General features: G+C 37.2%; 1 protein-coding gene across 12 annotated transcripts in view; it reads left to right on the top strand.

Annotated features, from left to right (window-relative positions):
• LOC113050580 (nuclear factor 1 X-type-like) overlaps nucleotides 1-21039 on the top strand; it is a 158984-nt gene that overhangs the window by 124850 nt on the left and 13095 nt on the right. For 7 of the 12 annotated variants that reach the window (XM_026213692.1, XM_026213719.1, XM_026213735.1 and 4 more), the window contains 8 exons: nucleotides 6833-6895; nucleotides 8598-8672; nucleotides 9307-9418; nucleotides 10182-10217; nucleotides 11110-11237; nucleotides 12307-12381; nucleotides 17549-17677; nucleotides 20174-20352. In XM_026213692.1, the coding sequence (XP_026069477.1) occupies nucleotides 6833-6895; nucleotides 8598-8672; nucleotides 9307-9418; nucleotides 10182-10217; nucleotides 11110-11237; nucleotides 12307-12381; nucleotides 17549-17677; nucleotides 20174-20352 (797 nt within the window). The remainder of the gene's footprint in view (nucleotides 1-6832; nucleotides 6896-8597; nucleotides 8673-9306; nucleotides 9419-10181; nucleotides 10218-11109; nucleotides 11238-12306; nucleotides 12382-17548; nucleotides 17678-20173; nucleotides 20353-21039) is intronic. The other 5 variants (XM_026213782.1, XM_026213790.1, XM_026213703.1 and 2 more) reach the window with 4 other exon arrangements.

The raw sequence follows: 21039 nt of genomic DNA, 5'->3' as shown, positions 1-21039 counted from the left end.
CCAGACCTGTTGGTTATTTTAGGATCTTATATTTCTGGTCTGTTAAATGCATTAGACATTTTGCAACGAGCCTTCAGCGCGTGCTGAGTGAGCGAGCGCCTTAGGGGCCGTTCACATATCGTGCCTAAAAACGCGTGGAAAACGCTAAGCGCGTCTTTCTCCTCCTTTCCAAAGCGCTCGGGCAGAAGCGCTCATGAGGCGTCTGTCTTTGCTAAGCAACAATGACGTGCTCTCTCCATGAGACGCGGAAATTTCAGCGAAGGATAAATGGATTTGCAGCTCTAAAAATCGCTTGCAGTAGCTCTGCTACTAAATTTATTTCAAAATTGCAATCCATATACAACTATGATCAGCTGTTCCTTCATCTTGGCTGAGCTCTCAACGTTGTTACGGGAAAGGATGAAGCTGATTGGTTGGTTCTTGTCACATGACCCGCGGTGCGCTTGCGGCATTCTGAAAAGTTGAGATGTTTTTACATTTTGCTGTATCTAAAACGTATCGAACCGAACCGAACCGTGACATCAGTGTATCGTATCGAACCGAACCGTGAATTTTGTGAACCGTTACACCCCTAATATATATATGTATATATATATATATATATATATGTATGTATATATGTATGTATATATGTGTATATATATATATATATGTGTATATGTATATATATATGTGTGTATATATATATATATATATATATATATATATATATATATATATATATATATATATATGTATATGTGTGTATATGTGTGTATATATATATGTATATGTGTGTGTATATATATATATATATATATGTATGTGTATATATATATATATATATATATATATATATATATATAAATATTTAAATTGTTGAATCACAATGAATCGCATTATGCTCAAAACTAATAATGCATTCAAAAGTAGTGTATTTTGAACTTTTTTTCATTTTTAAGTACTACTATGTGAACAAAAGTGCAATAACATTTGTAAACCTTGACCAGAAAACCAGTCTTAAGTCACTGGGGTATACTTTTAGCAATAGCCAAAAATACATTGTATGGATCAAAGTTATAAATTTTTCTTTTATGCCAAAAATCATTAGGATATTAAAAGTATGAGTGTGAATGAGCGTGTGAGTGGTCACTGTTCCTCTTAGTAAGTTCATTTTTATGAGTTACAAAAGCTAATATAGAGTAATACTCATGTGGGTGGCTTTTAATCGTCATTTACTTTCAATGTGTGAAAAAGTGCCTCTTGAACATTGTACTAAATGTCTCTTTTTGAGATCCATGGAAGAAAGAAAGTCATAGGGGTTTGAGGGTAAATAAACAATGACCAAGTTTTCATTTTTAAAATCTCCCTCTAGCATGGTTATGCATATTGTAATCATGTACATGTTTAATATGCAATGTGTGCGACCAGCGATTGCATCAACAGCATGCACACACTCACCCAAACGCATACAAATGCACATACACGTTCACAGACATATCAGCCAGAGGAAACACAAAACACTGCCCAGTTTCCTACTGTAATACCCATGTGCATATGCATACGCATACATGCAAACTCCAAACACACCTGCCACATTACACGTTCACATTTCATATCCGCCCCCCATGAGCATCCACATACATATTAATCTATAAACGCATGTCTGGGGGCTGGGGGGGTCTGGGCCAGGTATAGACCCCTTTTAAAAGCTGCCTGATTTCACTCGCTGCAGGGGCTGCTGGGAAACGCATGGCTGAGGGGGTGTGGGCACAGGATGGAGTGTGCTTTCATAAGATAGGAAATGAATAAATAAGTGCTGGTGGAGGGGGGCAAATACTCAAATAAAGTCCAATAAAAGAGCTCAGAGAACATCTGTGTGGGATCGCCGTGGGGATTAGGAGGGTTTGGAACATTTTAAGCACATTACGGATTAAAAAAAAAGGTCAGAATGTTTAGCAACATACCGATAAACCTCTTAAGCAAAACCCAATTGGAAAAGCTGTGCTGCCTCTTCATTCTGCACCATAGTGTGTGTGTGTGTGTGAGTGTGTGTGTGAGTGTGTACCTAAGGTGTGGAGGCGTGCATTGGGTTTTTGTTTTGTTTTGTTTGTTTTTTTTCTTCAGGGAAATGCATTGCACATTTTCATGCTGCATACTTTTTCTATGTATTTGTCATCATAAGCCATGACGTTTGAATCCAGGGGATCTAATATGACTCTCCAACTAAAACACACACACAGAGAAGTAATGTTTTCTCTTTTTGCATCTTTTGTTTTCTCAAAGATACATTTGGGTCATTTGAAGTTAGTATAATTCAAAATGACCCTTTCTACTTTCCACATTAAGAATCTTTCAAAGGAGATCGGTAAAGAAGTTGAAAGAAGTCTCTTCTGCTCACCAAGGCTGCATTGGCTGCATTTATTTAATAAAAATACAGCAAAAACTGTAAGATTCTGATCATTACAATCATAAAAAAAAAAAACGTAATCATAACGTACAATCGTAGGTGCCGCTTAATTTAAAAAAAAGGATTCTTTGATGAATAGAAAGATTTAAAATAATATTTCTTTGTGATGCCAAGAAGATCTTTAGTGTGTTTCTGTAATGTGTTTTGTGTGTTAATCGAGCGGTTAATCCATCATAAACTATAATTAATCTCATCGCTTAGTAAAAGTCACATCACAAATGGTGCAGGACAAGTTTGTGCCAAAGTTGAATGTTCAGGATTTTTCGTTTTTTCTGCTCACTGACACAAAGCATGATTCTTAAAGTGAAGAATGAAAACCTTTCAGAGATCCTATAGGTCAAGCCTATTTAGTTTACATATACAACAATAAAACAAACCAAAATCATGATTATAATAACACATATTGTTATTATAATGTTTTTGCTCTCACAAGTGCAGTCATTTATGAATATTTGCATGCTAAATTAGTCATTAGATGGCGCCTTTTAAGAAAAGAGTGTGGGAATGATCAACACTTGCTGTTTAGGGATGGTAATAGTTCTAAATACCCTGTCAAACAATGGTTTTTCATTTAAAACTTATTCAAGAAGTGAGTATTATAAAGACACTTTTGTCATGTTAAAAACACTGGCACTGTGTGTGTGCATGTGTGTCGCCCAGTATCTTTGGCATGGTGTGCTCAGGGGTCCTTTGACTGTGTGTGCCGGGAAGATAAGGATTAGCATGAACATTGTTGGATGCAGTAGCTGTGTATGTGTGTGTATGTTTGCGTTTGCATGCTGATAATGGTGATTATTGGACTCCGTAGGCTGGAGTCTGTGCTCTAATAATGGACAGTCTTTCCTTTGTGTGTTTGAGTTTTGATGATCTGGCCCCCTGCTCATCTGCGTTTTGTCTGAGCCCAATGGCGCGGCTTCTCTCATTAACTTGCGTCCAGTTCTGCATAGTGAGCTTCACTAATGTCCCATGTAATTGGATTGGAGGTCATCTGAGACGTCTCCTTAATCTGCGCTTCATACATCCACACCATTAGAGGGCGCTGATCAATACGAATTGTAGATATTTTGAATTCATAGAATCCATTGGTTATTAAAATTAACTAAATGGAATAATTTGTCTGAATAGAATTCTATTCACAGTCTAGAATGCAATCAGATTGGATCAGTTACGGCCTGCACATGGCTACCAGAATCAGGTTTGAAGAATTTGTTCACGAAAGTTAAAAAAAAACTGAAAATAAAATGTAAAATGTTACATGACAGAATTTCTTTTTTTAAAGCCCTTTTTTAAATATACTTTTATATCATCTAGACAGAGCATTTCTCATTTTTTGTTTAACTTGATGTACTACTACTACTAATAATAATATATTATAAATGATTAAAAACTGTAGACTTTTTTTTTTTTTTTTACTTTTTTTACTTTAAAATGAAAATGAAAAATATAAAAATTAAAACTAATTAAAAATATGAATAAAAACGAATACATCTCAGTCACACTTACATAACACTGGCTAATACCATTCATTCATTCATTAATTCGTTCATTCATTTAGGTCATTGTGGCCATGACATTATGGTAATTTCAAAGGTTGGTTGGTTGGTTATTTGTTTGTTTGTTTTTTATTCATTCTGATTTAATATCATAATTACATAAATCTGTTTAGGATTTAATCAGATTTTTAGGTGGACTAAGGTAAAAAGCCCCCTTAAATCATTAAAAAAACTGTGTTACCATCACTACATCATGGTATCACTAAAGTTAGTCTCAGCCTCAGACGTCATGCTTATGGACATCTGATGCATACGGCACACAAAACTGGAAACGGTTCGGGAGTTTCAAAGTCGTCATCGGATTGGATGAATTATACAGGATTTCTGAGAGACGTGTGCGCACGTTCTTTAACATTCCACCTGGAAACAAAGATGCCTTGGCACCAAATCCTCTCATGTTAGAATAAAGCCATCATGTTTACAGCTGTGATGACAAGCGCGTATCAGGATTAGCTAAATTCTTTTCTTTTTTTAAGTATGTGAAATATTTAAAGTTTGCAGGATAGAATCTTTAAAATGCGTCTGAGAGTTTTACACACAGTCTGTTATTGTAGGGACATTTCCATGCCCCTAAACATGACGCAGCAAAAAACGAAAAGTGATTGGTTGCTTTATCTGTCAGTAATATGGCCTCTTGGGCAGTCCTTGCCATTCAAAGCGGCCAAGGTTTCCAGACCTTCTGATGTCGGTCTGAAGGTATAGCTACGCGAGGCCACACTATGCTCATTTTTGTATACTAATATGATATGTAACACTTAAAATGAGATTGCATTTGACTAAAGCCTTTACCTGCAGTTAGAGTTGAATAAAGCACATTTACTTACAAGCCCACAGTATCAGCTACATGTGCTTCTGCGGGAAAAAAAAAATTGTGGCGGCTGTTGATACCCCCCCCCCCCCCCCCAATTAGCAATTTAAGACAAGTAGCTGAAAATAACCTACATTTGCAAGGCTTTTAGCGTATAGCGCGTTGGTGGAGAGGTTTTCTCTCTCTGAGAGGAGTGCGTCTGTGTGTGGGTGCTTTTGTAAGCTAGCTGGAATGCTCTAGTACCGCCAATGCTAAGATGGCTGCCAAGCGTTAAGATGGCTGCCAGGACTCCATACAACAGCACCAGCAAGTGAACGAGGGGGTGCGAGAGAGAGAAAAGAAGGAAAGAGGGGGCTGTCGTGTTCATTTTTTCCTTCAAAACGTATAGTGTAGGTTTTTAAAACCACATTCTGCTGCGGCACATAATTAGCGGTGCATGCTAAGGCCAAACAGCACTACTGCTAAATTTCAAGGCAAATCTAGAGACCAGAATATCACAGAAGTGTGGACTGTTTTGACTTGGGCTTGTAAGCGAATATCCAGAACCCTCCTAGCAACTAGCAAACATGCTAAAAAACACTAAGTATGATTGGCTAAAGAGATGAAACATTCATCAATAATCACAGCAGGCTGAACGGGAAGGGCAAAGTAACTAAGTGACTTTCCTCTTAAAGTCTATAGTTAATCAAAACCTCAGTGCATATAGAAAAAATGGGTTAGTGAGTCTCAGCCAATTCAAACAGCCGCATGGGTCTGGTCTTGCTCCAAGATCGCTATACTTTCTAAGATAAAAGGCCTAAGGAGACATTGTCCAAACAACTCGATGGCTGCGGACCAGCCTTTTTCTACATCTTATGAGCTATACTGCAGAGTTGGGTTTCACCAGGCTGCTCTCGGATGTATATTTTGCAGATTTATAGATTTTAGATTAGCAGCACAACTTCAAGCCTAAAATGGACAACAGTGACATCAAACCACAAAGCTGCGTTTTTTCATTGGACCCGACTGATCAAGTCCAGTTGTGTTTAACACACCTGGGGTCTACATTGCCGGAATAAAGATAATGTTTCATGGTCGAAAGACTTCTTTGTGGTTTATGTGTAGATATTGATATTTTTATAATAAAATTATAGATTATAATCTTTGTTTATCGACCAAGGCAGAATTTGATTCTGAAATCCGTGTAATTCGAGGTGTTACTCAAATCTGTTTTGTTTAATACTTAAAGCTAAACATTTGTTCACTAACCAACCCAAAGTATGAATCATAGTAATGTTAATCTGTTATCAAATTTACAACAGCATTAATTAAGATTATTATTATTTTTTTAAATGAATACTTTAAGCAATGGTGCATTTATTTGATCAAAAGTGACAGTCAAAAATGTTTAATGTTACAAAAGATTTATATTTCAAATAAAAGATGTTCTTTTGAACGTTCCATTCACCAAATAATCCTGAACAACTGTGTCTCAGTTTCACAACTTTGATGATGAAGATTTTTTTGAGCAGCAAATCAAAATATTTTAATAATTTCTGAAGGATCAAATGACCTTGAAGACTGGGGTAATGATGCTGAAAATTTAAGTTTGCATTGCAGAAATGAATTACATTTTAAGATATTTAAAAATAGAAAGCAGTTATTTTAATTAGTGATAATGTTTTTTTTTCAATTAATACAGCTTTGGTTAGCATAAGAGACTTATTATTATAAATTATTTTTTAAAAATAAGTCAGATACCAATTAATAACATCAGATTTCAGATATAAAGGTTTCAATTTAGTAACATCATGTAAATGATTCAGAACCGGAGCACATTTTGCATGTCTTATTTCCAGCTGTGTCGTCTCAGCGCTACAGTGAATATGTGCTGGCAGAGAATCTATAGAATGTTCTACATCTGCTAATTGATTCAGGCACCTTTGGACTGAACCCAGCCGTCCCATGTTTAATCTGCTCTCTTTTTCCCTCTCCTGTCTTTCTCTCTCTCTCTCTCTCTCTGTTTCTTTGTCGTCTTTGCAGAATCTGGACAGTCGGATAACTCCAACCAACAAGGAGAAGCAGACATCAAGCCTCCGCCCAATGGTGGGTCAAGCAAAATGAAAATCACACACACTCTCACAACTACACACTCAAAGATTCTAAAATGCCATTCAGCCCAGAAATTAAAGTCTTCATTTACTCAAATTCATTTTAATTTAAAATAAATGTGCCTTGATGAACCAAGAAGGAGTTCTTGGTTTCCCAAAGAACTGTTTATTAAGATGCTTATAATAATACACTATAAAAATTCTACCTCCATTTCGACAGACAAACTCTGTTTTTGAAATATCTCCATATAACCTTTTCAGTTTGCTAAGTTTGCTCCCTTTGAGTCGTTTTTGAGTGAAGAACCATCTAAAGAACCTTTTTCCACTCCAAATAACTTTTTTTTTTTTCCAATGGAAATGATCTTTATGGAACCATGGTGGAATTCCACAAAATTCCACATTCCACAAAAGGTTCTTCAGATTCTTGAAATGTTCTTCAGAAGAAAAGAAAGGTTCTTTTAAGAACTTTTAACTGAGAGCTTCTTTGGGAACTAAAAATTGAACTTTTGGAACTTTCTATTTTGGATATGTTCTTTATTGCCATTTTGGTTTCATGAAAAGCCTTTCCATTGCACAAAATATTTTTATAGTGGAAGAAGGTTCTTTAGGGGATGTTCTTTACACTAAAAAAAGGTTCTTTTAAGAATTGCTTACTGAACTGTTGAACTAAAAATGGTTCTTCTGCACTGCAAATTCATTATTCATGCTTTCTACAAGCTTCTTTCTTTGCTGAACCTTAAACTCTGCAGAAACTATTGAAGCGCCCTTATTGTTTAAGAAGTAGTCCACTTAAATCCTCAGTAGAATTGCATCTGAAGTTGTCAGTAAAGGCTGCGCGCGCGTAAGCTCTGGTTAGCAGTGGTGGAAACGTTGTGATGAAATCCCAGCGCTACACAATCAACCCGTCAGCCATTATTTTCCTTTCCGCCTGCCAGTCAGCAGATGGATCTGTGGGAGAGCCGCACTCTCCCTGGACCTCCATACACACAAATACAGCCCGATTGATACTGTAAGCCGCCTTATTTACCATAATAATGTCCCATGCACACCAACACGGAGAGTGCGCGAAAGCCATTTCCATCTGAGTTTATTATAGTAAAATGTTTCTATCCTGGCTGTCACGGAGAATGGCGAAATGCTCATAAATCACTCCATGATTGGCTGATGGGAACCACATGGCTGCGGCGCTGGTGACACTGAGCTCATGTGCTGGCCTCGCTGCGGTTAACCAGCACACACACACACACACACGCTGACCTCAGCCAGCACTACAGATGGGTGTGGAAGCATGCCTCATTCACCCTTTTTGCCCCCACACACAAAAGTACATATTGAAAGCCCATATGCACAGCGAAAGCAAACAGGTTTGTATATATGTATGCAGCTACACACACACTCACACACTTAAGTATGACATAAAGCATTTTAGTGTCCTCATTAAGTTTCAGCTGAGATTGGAGCTGGTTTGGAGTTAACCATAAGTACGGGGTAGCCTGTTATTCCTTCGAGACGGAGAACATATGCCAACTGAAGACTGTAATTATATGCTCTCTGCCTTTTTATGACAATTGAGTCCAGTTTATTTTGTGTGTGCGTGTGTTTGACAGGTGCAGAGAAGTAAATATGAGGATTTTTTTTTTTTCAGTATAATTTGTCGGTGTAGTGTGTGTTCATTTCTGGCCTCTCTTTCTCTCCAGGGCACTTGAGTTTCCAGGACTGCTTCGTGACGTCAGGCGTATGGAACGTGGCGGAGTTGGTCCGTGTGTCACAGAGTAAGTCACATGAGCAGCGTCTTTCTGAACAATCACCGAAAATACTAAAAAGGCTTTTCTTATTATTATAATCCTAAAAAATTATATCAGGAACACAAATAAAAAGCCCCAAAAAGCCTACAAATAAAACAATATGAAAATATTGCTGTATTTTCAGCATCATTCCTCCAGTCTTCAGTGTCACATGATCCTTCAGAAATCAGTCTAATATGCTGATTTATCAATGTTGAAAACAGTTTTGCTGTTTCATTTTGTTGTGGAAACTATTGTACAGTTTGTTACAGGATTCTTCGATGAATAAAAAGTTCAAAAGAACTTTCAAAATAATTTATTTGCAATATAAATCCTTTGTTACATCATACATTTCTTTACTGTCACTTTTGATCAATTCAATGCATCTTTGTTGAATAAAGGTATTACTGCTTTATATATAAAACACACTCCTTTTATTCCAAAAAAAAAAAAAGATTATAATAACTAAAAAGACTTATGAACTTGTGGTATTGGAGAACCTTCAATGATTTCTGTTATACTTAAATCTGACATGAAGAAATGTTTTATTATGTTGTCATGAGAACAGAGATGGATGATGGGATTGATTAATCTGACTTCTCTCTGTCTGTATCTAATTCAGCACCAGTTGCCACAGCAACCGGACCCAACTTCTCTCTGGCCGACCTCGACAGTCCAGGATATTACAACATCAACCTGGGTCGCCGCTCTATTACGTCTACGCCATCGACCAGGTACACACACACACACACACACACACACACACACACACACAGCTCACTTTCCTTTCATTCTATGCCAGGAGGTGTTTTTTTGTTTTACATTTTTTGATGCCAAATGAATCTGGGCTTCCTACTAAAATGTAAATATCAAATAATAAAATATAATTGACGTATATAATTCTGGTAAATTTCATGGTTTCTTATCATTCTTTAGAAAGCAAAATGAAACCATAATAATGTCAAAATATGTACTATTTTTTATTTTCTGTTATTATTTAATTGTATTTAATTTCAATTTTTCTATGGACCTGCTAGCCATCTTTTCCATCCCCAGATTGAAAACCCTCTTCTCTCAAGCAATTTTAACTTTGTCTGTTGTTTCCTATAGTTCATTATCAGGTGCATTTCTTTCTTTTTTTTCTTTTATGAAAGATTTTTTTTCCTAAAATCTATTTAATACATTTGCATATGCATAATTAGATTTTTTTCAAAACTAATAAACTTTCATGTCTTCAAACAGCTATACAATCAATCTGTCTCTAGTTTAGTAGTTTAATGCATGTTGGTAGCACTCACACGTTCTTGCTTTCCTCTTTCTCTGTATATATTTCTGTCTATCTTTTTCCCTACCCTTTTGCTTTCCTCTTTGTAAATATTTCTGTCTATCTATTTTCTCTGCCTGTCACCTGTTTGATTGCTGTCCTTTTTGTCTCTTCACCTCTCTGTTCTCTTGTCCCTTCTCTCTTGTCTTGTCGTCGTGTTTCTAACGCTGCAGGACTGAGATGGAGTTGTATGCCTGTCTCCCGCGGAGGTACTCCACACTTCCTGTCGTCTGATTCACTTTTAGCTCTGCTGTCTTTGCTCATCTAATGTCTCATTCTGCTAAGATAAACATGTGTTCTTGAAACTGAGGATTTTGAGTGGACTGTTTTAAAGCAAATTTCTATTGCAATGTTTTTATAGAGTAATAATTTGTATTTAAAGGAATCATTTTAGACAAAAATGTAAATGGTCTTTAAATGTACTCAGGCCATCCAAGATGTAGATGAGTTTGTTTCTTCATCTGAACAGATTTTGAGAAATGTAGCATCACTCGCACACCAATGTATCCTCTGCAGTGAATGGGTGCCGTCAGAATGAGAGTCCAAACAGATATAAATATCACAATAATACACAAATAATCCACACCACTCAATCCACATGTTTGTAAGACAAACAATTTTGGTCAGATATTTTGAGAGATTTTCAGATTTTTTGGCCAGAAGTGACAAAGATGGACTTTTCTCTTTCAAACAAGCAGCTTCTCACTTCACAACATGTTAGATGATGGACTGGAGTGGTGTGGATTACTTGTGGATTATTGTGATGTTTTTATCAGCTGTTTAGACTCTCATTCTGACGGCACCCATTCACTGCAGAGCATATCTGTTCTGATTAAGAAACAAACCCATCTACATCTTGGATGGCCTGAGGGTGAGTAAATATTCAGCAAATGTTTGGGTACACTGTTGCTTTGAAACATTCCCATTTTGAGGTCAAGAAAACAGTCTAGAAAAGTTCAAATCAAGTTCACTACTATCTAAATAACTTTGTATCATTACTATGTGGGAATTTTCAGCTGTTTCTCAGTACACAACATGCAAACCTTCTAGCTATCACATTAAGTTAAACCCCCTAACCTTCTCTCTTCTCTTCTGTTTCAGCTCCAACAAGCGTAAATCCATTGATGACAGTGAGATGGAGAGCCCAGTGGACGATGTCTTCTATTCGGGCCGTTCTCCTGCCCCGGGAGCGTCCCAGCCCAGCGGCTGGCCCAATGATGTTGATGCAGGTACAGCCACTTTACCCAGCAGCCCTCTGGCTCTTCACTCACTCTGCTTGACCTCCTCTCACCTAGACCAGTGCTGTTGAAAAAGATATTTGTTTATAAATCTACATAACGCAATCATAAATTGCATGATTATCCCTCAAAGGCTTGTTTTTTTTGTTTTTGTCAAAAGAAATATGTGAACCTCTGAACCTATCAGATCCAATTGTGACTCATGTTTGAGTCGTTTGTGGACACAAGGGCTGTGTGAAGGGCCAGACTTTTCCTTCATTTTATCCATTAACCCATAAATCTCTCTCTTTTGCTTGCTCTCTGTGCTTGCCCACCATCTTCTCATACCTCAGTAGACTGCAAAAATATTGAATAGTCTTACGATTGGACAGCTAGAATCATGTGCGTGTTAAATGATCTGTTAGCTGGATTTGTTTGGGGCTCACAGCTGACAAAACTCTAAAAAGCACTTAAAATCACTCTTAATTCATGCATGCATGTGATGATCGTCACATAATTTATATGTAATGTTTTATAGTTTACACTGAAATGTTATTTATAAAAGATAGAATGCAAATGTAAACTATTTTTTCACTTGTATACTACTTAGTATGTGTAGTATGCAGATTGACACTCATTTTTAGCTTGCATACTAAGTATGTTTAGTATGTCAGTTGTAACTCCTGATTATCGCTTGCATAGTAGTATGGATAGTATTGAATCAACACTTATTTTTCACTTACATACTACTTAATATCCATGGTATGCCAGTTGTGACACTCATTTTTATATTGCAAATACTTAGTATGGACAGTATGTGAATTGTGATGCAGCCAATGCTCATTTGATATTCTGCCACCTCGACTGTTTTAGTGCACTTAGCATGTGTTGATTCTGGTAGACAGTAAGCAATAATGTCTTAGACCTCATGCATATGATGTTTTCTAAAGTGTAAATAGTGATTATGTCTTAGTAATGTTTCAACAGTGATCCCAATTTTTCTGATTTCTCCAATATACCTCAGTCTCTCCCTCTCTCTGTTATTGTTAACTCTATGCTTTTCCCCTGTTTGGGTTTTCAGTGCAGCACCATTTGGCCAGTATGCAGGAGAGGAAGATAAAACACGAAAACGATGGCGTGCAGTTTCCTTACCATGGTTAGACCACATTACCCTCATATTATAATGAAATGTCTCTTATCTCTGTCTGTCTTTCAACCTCTCTGCTGCATCACACATCCCAGCTCTTCTCTCTGATTTGCTGATTTTCCGGTGCTCGGAGGTGGCGTGTGTTTTGAGGCCTGTGAATGTGCTTTCATTTTGTTTTGTATGTCAGAGGTCTCTCCGTACATCCATTGCTTGTGTTAGATTGTGATATAGGATCCCTTTGGACCGAAGCTGAAGTCCAAATCCTGATTTCCACAGTATTCCCAAACATAAACACTTACAGACATGGCTATTGTGTTGCCTTACCAGATATTGTTTTTGTTTGTTTCTTCTTCATGCAGGATTTATTGTAATTAGTGTGTGCATAAAGGGCTTTACATGCTATAAGCAATATCTCAGCTGTTTATTCAGCACGCTTTTGAGATTTTAAACCAGTATATGCTGTAATGTCTGAAATATACTCAACTAAATACAAACACAAGCTCAATTTCACGCCTCGTTGCATTCCACAAATTGTTAGAACGCAATTCATAGCATGGCACCGCAGATACTGTACGTCTCTTACAGTCAGTTGTCTTTTTTAGCTCAGCTATTGTCATTCCAGCATAACGTTTTAAGAGAATCTTGCTAGTTTAACTGTTGACATTTTTATTCACTTTCCTAATAGATTTTCCTAGTCTTTTTGTACAAAATGTGTCAACGCACAGTATTCCAACTATCCAATTATTTACCACTGGTAAATGAATAAAGACCTGCTTACATTTTGTTTCCTCCCTGAACATCCTGTTTCGCTCTGAAATCCATCAGACCGGGCGTTTCACATTGACTCTGATGGCACAGACATTTGATGGTAAAACTATCACCCCCTCAGGTATGCAAAAATGGATTATGACGGAATAGCGACAGTAATGTAAGAATGCATGCTGTGTGTTTACAACGGCAACTTGTGTACTTTTAAAGGATACGTTTCAGGCCCGAGGGTCCGCCTACATCTAATCACATTCACTGCCGCCCACGTCATGATCAACACACAGTCACACAGATCTTAATCTAGGGAAACATGGGTAAATCCCACCAAAAAAATGCCAGCATGCTCAGGTGCTCCTGATGTCATGGGAATACACAACAAACACACACATATTTACACCCACCCCTGTACACACACACACACACACACACACAGTCTGTGGCGCACCAGAGCTCTGCTCCAGATGGCTCCTCCATGTGTCGACAGCGTTGGGAGCTACGAGGTTACAGAAGACATCTGTTACGCAGATGAAGGCGCTGGTGGCGCTCCGAGCATGTGTGTGTGTGTGTGTGTGTGAGTGTGAACCGCGCTACTCTCTAAAGGTGATTCACCACCTGAATGAGGCTCTGGCAACGCTGCAAGGTGACGGTGTCATTTATCATTAAATCCGGTGTCACCCGTAGTACACCAGCAGCCTGTGAACCCACTCGCGTTTCATTCATACGCCCCGATCGCTTTCTCTCGCTCTGGGATGACACAAATATCATCCCCTCCTATCTTTCATTCTCCTGCACTCTCTGTCACCTTGTTAGACTGCACCACTTTGTCTGTAAACATCTGTTTGTGATGGTTTTGCTGACGTTGAGAGGGTCAGGCAGTGAACAGGGCTCCCACAGGCATGGACAACCATAGAAAATTACCGAAATTAATTCAAAAGTTGATTGATTAAAGTAATGCAACTTTCCATTGTAATTTTAACCGATTTAAAAATATTTTAAAATAAGTACATTTATTTGACAAGCAGTCTTTTTAATATTTTTAGTCTTTTTGAGTAAATTTCAGAAAATTATTTACAAAATTAATTGATTACAAAAGTTAAGGAAGTTTCCATTGTGTGTGTTTGTATATGCGCATATATATATATATATATAAAGCTATTAAGTTATATGTTATATATAATATATTTTTAAAAACATTTAATTGGCAGGAAATTTGTCTTTTTGAGTGTAAAATTATTTAGGGAAAATTGATTGACCACAGTAGTCATAAATAAATATATATATATATATATATATATATATATATATATATATATATATATATATATATATATATATATATATATATATATATATATATATATATATATATATATATATTAAATGCACAAATATTTAATTGACAAGTAATCTATTTTTAGAGTAGAATTAATGAAAAGTATTTTTTGACAATCAGTCATGATTTCAGTAGTGTATATTCAATGATTTTTATTAAAAGGTTTAAACTGTTTAATCGGCATAAATCAACTGAAAAAGCTCAAAAGCAAAAGACCCGAGAACGTGAGTGTGTCAATACTGTAAGTTCATGGTAAAGCTGATTTGTACTTGGATTTGTGTCTTGTGGAGGTGGGACTTTCTGATGGTTGGACAGTGAATGTGTGTGTCTGATTAAGAGAGTGTGTGTAGTGTGAGGCGGTATATTTGGCGTTTTTTGACAAGGGAGGTCAAGGGAGCGTTTGACTGGCTGCCAGTCTGCCTGAGCATCGGGACACCGAGAAATAACACACAACCTATGATTTTACACACACACACACACACACACGCACACACACACACACACACACACAGGCTAATGTGCAGGCAAAGTCATGGAAACTGTCAGCTGCAACTCTGATGTTTTGATGTAGCTACATCCTCTCTTATCTTATAATATTATTAATATTTAATACACATTTTGTGTGTGTGTGTGTGTATATAATTTGCCCATCCTTGCACTTTAAAATGGACTAAAAAAAGAAATATATTTTTTATAAGAAATGTATTTTTATCTATGATTTGCAATTAAGTTGTCATATATCATTCTTTTTTATTTTTTTATTTAACTATTTCAGGGAGGCGAATATTTGTTCAAAAGTGACATTAGCATAATAAGCAGATTTGTGGCTTCCTCACACGGCTCTTTAAAATCTTAAATTGGCTTTTTAAATCACCACTTAGGATAATTGTTCCCAAAACCAGCCACAGGATTTGATGGTGAACTCCTTTTTTCCTTCCTCTCCGAGTCCTGACATGTTTGGCTGTGTTTCTGGGTCACTGGGTGAGCCTGGCGTATATTTCTGCCAAACTCAGGACAGCTGAAGCTAGCAGCCCTGCGGCCTCAGTTTGACGTTTATAGGATCAGGACGACACATTAATGTGGCGTTATATATGAGAAGACCAAACCATCACATACTTTCTCCCTTCATTTCCCTCATCATTCTCACATCACGTTTCCCCCCCGTCCTCCTGGTTTTGGCGTGAGCGTTCGGACCTGCCACTGGAACAGAAGCGCTTGTGTTTGACTGTTTCCCTCAGCTCTGAAAAGTCAAGTGAAAGCCTCTGGTTTGGTTCCCCAAGTGAAGTTTAAGAGTGTTTGTATGTCAGAGTCTGTACACAGCTAGCATTTACGTGTGTTTACTCATTAGCATTTGGTTTGTGAAGACGTGTCGTCCTGTTCGTTTGGCATCACTAATGCGGTTTCTTAGGTATATTGAAATTCTGGAGTCAATCTGAACACATTCACATAAAATAGACAAGTTATTAAACTAAATATGTTTGCTCTGTGATGTTCGGTTTTAGCAGACTTTATTTAGTTTGTTTTGCATTACCACGCTCTCGAGTGTTTGTATAGTATGTTTTTTGTTTGTTTTTATTGTTTGCTTATTGGCTCGTCTTCTGTAAACTGATTGTCTTTGCTGAACAGTAGAAACTTGTTAAAGACGTGTAGTGCTGAACAACCCATCGCTTCAAACTAATGGAAGCAAAATCAGCTGGAAATGATGTAGGTTTTGCTTATAGTCTTGGTTTTACATGGCTCAACATGTTTCTCACTGTTGTGTAAATTGTGAATGTTTTTTTTTTTTTTTTCTTAACTAATGGCAGAACTATTTTGTTGTGGATTTAAAGACGATATATATTTTTTCAATATATTTTTAAGGTAGTGGAGGACCAGTAGGGTTTTTAACAGCCGGTGTTGATATCTAGTGAACAAGGTGGCAGATGAATTAAATAATACTGGTCTTTGTCTATGAAATAGTTTTTTTGTTAAATTAAGTGGGACGACAATAACGTTTTAAAACATTGTGTACAGTATTTAGAGAGAAACAAGGGAAGTGAGCACTAAAATAAGACATTAGTCGATACATAAAGCACTTAATCTATACTACAGTTCAAAGGTTTGGAATCAGTAAGATTTTTATTTTTTGAAAGAATATTTATACTTTAATTTGTCATTTAACACTGGAATAATGATGTTGAAAATTCAGCTTTCCATCATAGGAATAAATTGCATTTTAAAATATATTTTAATAGAAAAGTTCTGATATATCACTAGTAGTTTTTATATATATATATATATATTTATATATATATATATATATCCTGGAAAATTGACAACGTCACTGTAAAAACGGTGAGAAATGGTGGCAAAATCCCGACTTTCATGCTTTGATACTGTACTCTTTACTCTGAGATTTGGTGATTTGAATGAGACAGACAGACAGACTGACTGACATGAGTTACTATGAGATCTGCTGTCACAGCCTCTATTTTCCCACTTACAGCTGCATAAAGACCCTCCCCGGCCCTGTCCCGACCCCTGTCCCGACCCCGTCCTACTCTTTCCTGCACTCCACTGCTTCAAAGCAAAGCTCGCACCCTGGACCTGTCGGCACTGAATAAACACAGCTCTTGTTTTCCAGTATGATTATATTAACATCCTTAAAACAAGATGCATTTACTTGAATCAAACATTATTAAAAAAATCTTATTAACATTACATTACAAGTTAATGCATAATATATATTTTTGACAGTGGGGTAAGAAAAATACATTTATTTTCCTTTTCTATTTAAGTTTATTTTTCTCCCTCATTGGCAAATACTTATTATTAAATGTGTTTTTACTGGAAAACAAGGAAAAATTACTGCAGTGTGACTGGCTTCTCTATATTTCACAGGAAACAAAAAAGCCCTAACATTGTCTTACCTATGGATTAAAAGATCATTTTTAGTATCATTATCAGCAAATTTGTAGTATTTTAGAAGCTGAGATGGATAAGATCATTTTTTTAGATGAAGCTCAAGTAGCAAAAACCCTGTTTGATTAAATCCACATCTCTGTTCTGCCATTTTGTTGATCCCATTTTTACCAGGACTCTCGTCGCCTGGTTCTCTTAAGAAGTCGGGGAAATTCGATTTCAGCGCTCTGTCCAGCCATACGAGGTCTGCACGCATGCCGTTCACCCATCACCCGCTGCCCATGCTGGCAGGTGTGAGACCAGGTGAGAGCTCAGAGCCCCAAACCCACCCCACCTCCCACATCCTTCCCCTTCCTGTCCTGCTCCCTCACGCCCCCTGGTGGGGTCGGATGTGGTGACGTTTTGGGGAGAGGCGAGGTCGTGTTTACACCATGGTTGGGTCAGGGTGAAGGCATTGGCCATTCGTCCCCCACCCCTCACCCTCTTTCTCCTCTACACCGAGGATGATTTGTCTTTTTTGTCTGTCTGTTTGTCACTGTGATTGGTTGGTGATTGGTCTCTCCATTTCCAAATTTCATTCTCCCCCCTCTAGAGGTGTCTTTTCACTGCCTCATAAGATGTTATTATAAATGCTGTACAGCAATGATCAAAGCACAAATCCACTCTCCTCACTCCACTCACAGGATTGGAAAACTGCTTTTTCAAATATGTTCTGAAGTATTTTATCATCTATTATTGATTAAACAAGATGAAAGAGAAGCAAACATTGTAAATTTGCTGAAATTAGAAACCACATTTTTTTGTCATCCCATCAATGGTGCCTATTTTTTTTTTTTTTTATTTTATAAAATTGTGTATTTTTGCAGTAGTAGTAGTAGATTTTTTAGATGAATACACACTAATTTACCAATTATTCATTATTTCTTTTCGGAGAGCCATTTATAACTTGATAATATGATAACCAGCCCCACCAACTGACTGATAGATAGATAGATAGATAGATAGATAGATAGATAGATAGATAGATACGCTCAGATGAATTGCTGGTGATGTTCTGCGATGCACTCTCGTGGTGTGGGCATGTGTTGTTGTGGAGTCACTCCTGGTGGGAGGGGGTCTTTGGTGGCGGTAGTTTGCAGTGCCATTTGCCTCCTCCTTGAAGTCTTGGCTCCATCCCATTCCCTAATGGGATTAAAGGATGGATGATGAAAGCGAGAAAGAAATGGAGGAAGAGGAGGGAACAGCAGTCTGCCTGGCAGAGAGGGTGAAAAGCAGGGCTTTGGCTGGGAGCGCAGTGCTGTCTGGGTTACATGCAGGCTCTGGAAGTTGGCAGACTGTCCCGGGCAGCTGGGGGCCCTGCTTGGCTGGAGGGGACAAGACCCCTCACCCCTCCACTCGCTGGTCGGGAGATGGTCGTATGTTATTCTTCATGCAAATGAGAGCGTGTCATGACTTATCAAGAACTACTGCAGTTTGTTCACGTTATGTTTGTGCTGATACAAAAATGCATTTTTTCCCCATTGCACATGCTTTAAATTTATTTAGTTTATCTGTGCATTCATACCATTTCCTACAGTTCAATTAATGTCTAAGCTGTCGTCTATATCTGCAACCAAAGTTCAACTTGAAGCAATCTCTTGCTCATTTATGGTCAAAACCTAGTTGGCATATTTGTCAATGTAAAGAGTTTACGGAAATTTGTATTAAAAATCGTCACATCCTTGATTAAATATTATGATAATCACAATTAAGAGAGCATGTTTTCACTTGGAGAGCGTGTTTGTGTCTGTCTACATCATTTTGAGCTTGTGAGAAATTAAGAGTGGGAATGAAAGAGATCACAGAAAGAGATAAGTATACAGTATGTGACCTCGCTGGGGTATATGTTTAGCAATAGCCCCCCCAAAAAAAAAAAAAACATTGTATGGGTCATAATTATAGATTTTTCTTTCATGCCAAAAATCATTAGGATATAAAGTAAAGATCATGTTCCATGAAGATATTTTGTACAATTCCTGCCGTAAATATCAAAACTTAATTTTTGTTGAGTAATATGCATTGCTAAGAATTATTTGGACAAATTTAAAGGTGATTTTCTCAGTATTTAGATTTTTTTGCATCCTCAGATTCCAGATTTTCAAATAGTTGTATCTCAGCCATTCTGTATATTGTCCGATCATGGACATCAATGGAAAGCTTATTTATTCAGCTTTCAGATGATGTATAAATATCAATTTCTGCAAATTGACACTTAAGACTGGTTCTGTGGTCCAGGGTCACATATATAATATATATTTTAAATGTACATAAATATATATAATTTATTAATACTTGTTGCATTTTTTGTAATGCTTTGTTTGGTTTCACACATTTATTGCACATTTATTGTTTTTATATTAAGCTAACAATAATTACTTCAAAGTAAAATCTTAACCCAAATCCTAACCACTAAAATAAAACTTTCATAAATTCAAATTTTATATATTTATAAATCATTTTTATCCATGAGAATGTCCCGTAGGATCAATCAGTGGAGGTTTTGTCAGGTTTGGCTCTGTTTTGGGAACAGCTTTGTCTCTAATTGTTGTAAACACACACACACACACACACACACACACACACACACACACACACACACACACACACACAATTTTCCTGAATTGATTACCATCACTTCCATCTCATGTCATTTATTGTATCCTTGTGTGTCAGTCTCTGTCATTACTGATCTACTGCTAGCACTTATCCTAACACAGTATGCATCACTGACTTCTCTCTCTGTGTGTATCTGTCTGTCAGCAGGAAGTCCCCGTGCCTCAGCTTCCTCCCTGCACTTCCCCTCACCCTCCATCATACAGCAGTCCAGCCCATACTTCACCCATCCCACCATCCGATACCACCACCACCCGGGACAGGACCCGCTCAAGGAGTTTGTGCAGTTTGTGTGCTCCGACGGATCAGGCCAGGCTAGTGGTCAGGTAAGAGGAAGTGACCTCACTGGGGAGTGATGATCTGAGACATTGGGGTCAGTTAATTGCTTGTGTACGTCATTTGCTTTGCTGTACATATTGCAAAAAATGTTTACTGTTTTATCCAGATGTTCTCTGGTTGGTTTATAGTGAATACTGGGAATGGCAAACTGTATCCCACAATGCAGTGTTCATCCTTCAGGAATCTTTACACTAGTATTCCATTTAGAATGTAGCCTTGTCACATTCTGCTGAATAAACATTTATCATTGCTCGCTGCATACTGTTTCAAATACTATTTGTTAAATGATTGGGAAATACAGGGTATATACTGTACAGTATGCCATTGTTTTAAGAAAATAAATTATGAAAATTAAATTTTATCCATCCTTTAAAACCTAATGTTGATGAAACAAAACTAAGAGGAGATATTTAGCAAACACATTGTCCCCATTCAACCAAAGCCACAACTATAAAATAAACTTTTATTTTATCTTTTCTCTGTAAAACTAATCTTATCAAGCATTTTAAGGAACCTAAGCTTGAGCTCACCATTGTGAAGACAACTGTTGCATTTAACAAAGCTAAGATTGCAGTTTTGCTGTTAGCGAGTATCCAAAAACACATTAAAGGGGTCATGAACTGGCTTTTGTATTATTATTTTATATTGTTGTCTGAGGTCTGCTTATGACGTTC

Source organism: Carassius auratus, chromosome 3 (genome assembly GCF_003368295.1).
Source record: "Carassius auratus strain Wakin chromosome 3, ASM336829v1, whole genome shotgun sequence".
NCBI classification, from domain to species: Eukaryota; Metazoa; Chordata; class Actinopteri; order Cypriniformes; family Cyprinidae; genus Carassius; species Carassius auratus.
Note: the sequence above shows the minus strand (reverse complement) of the source record. Positions and strands in the feature narration are given on the sequence as shown.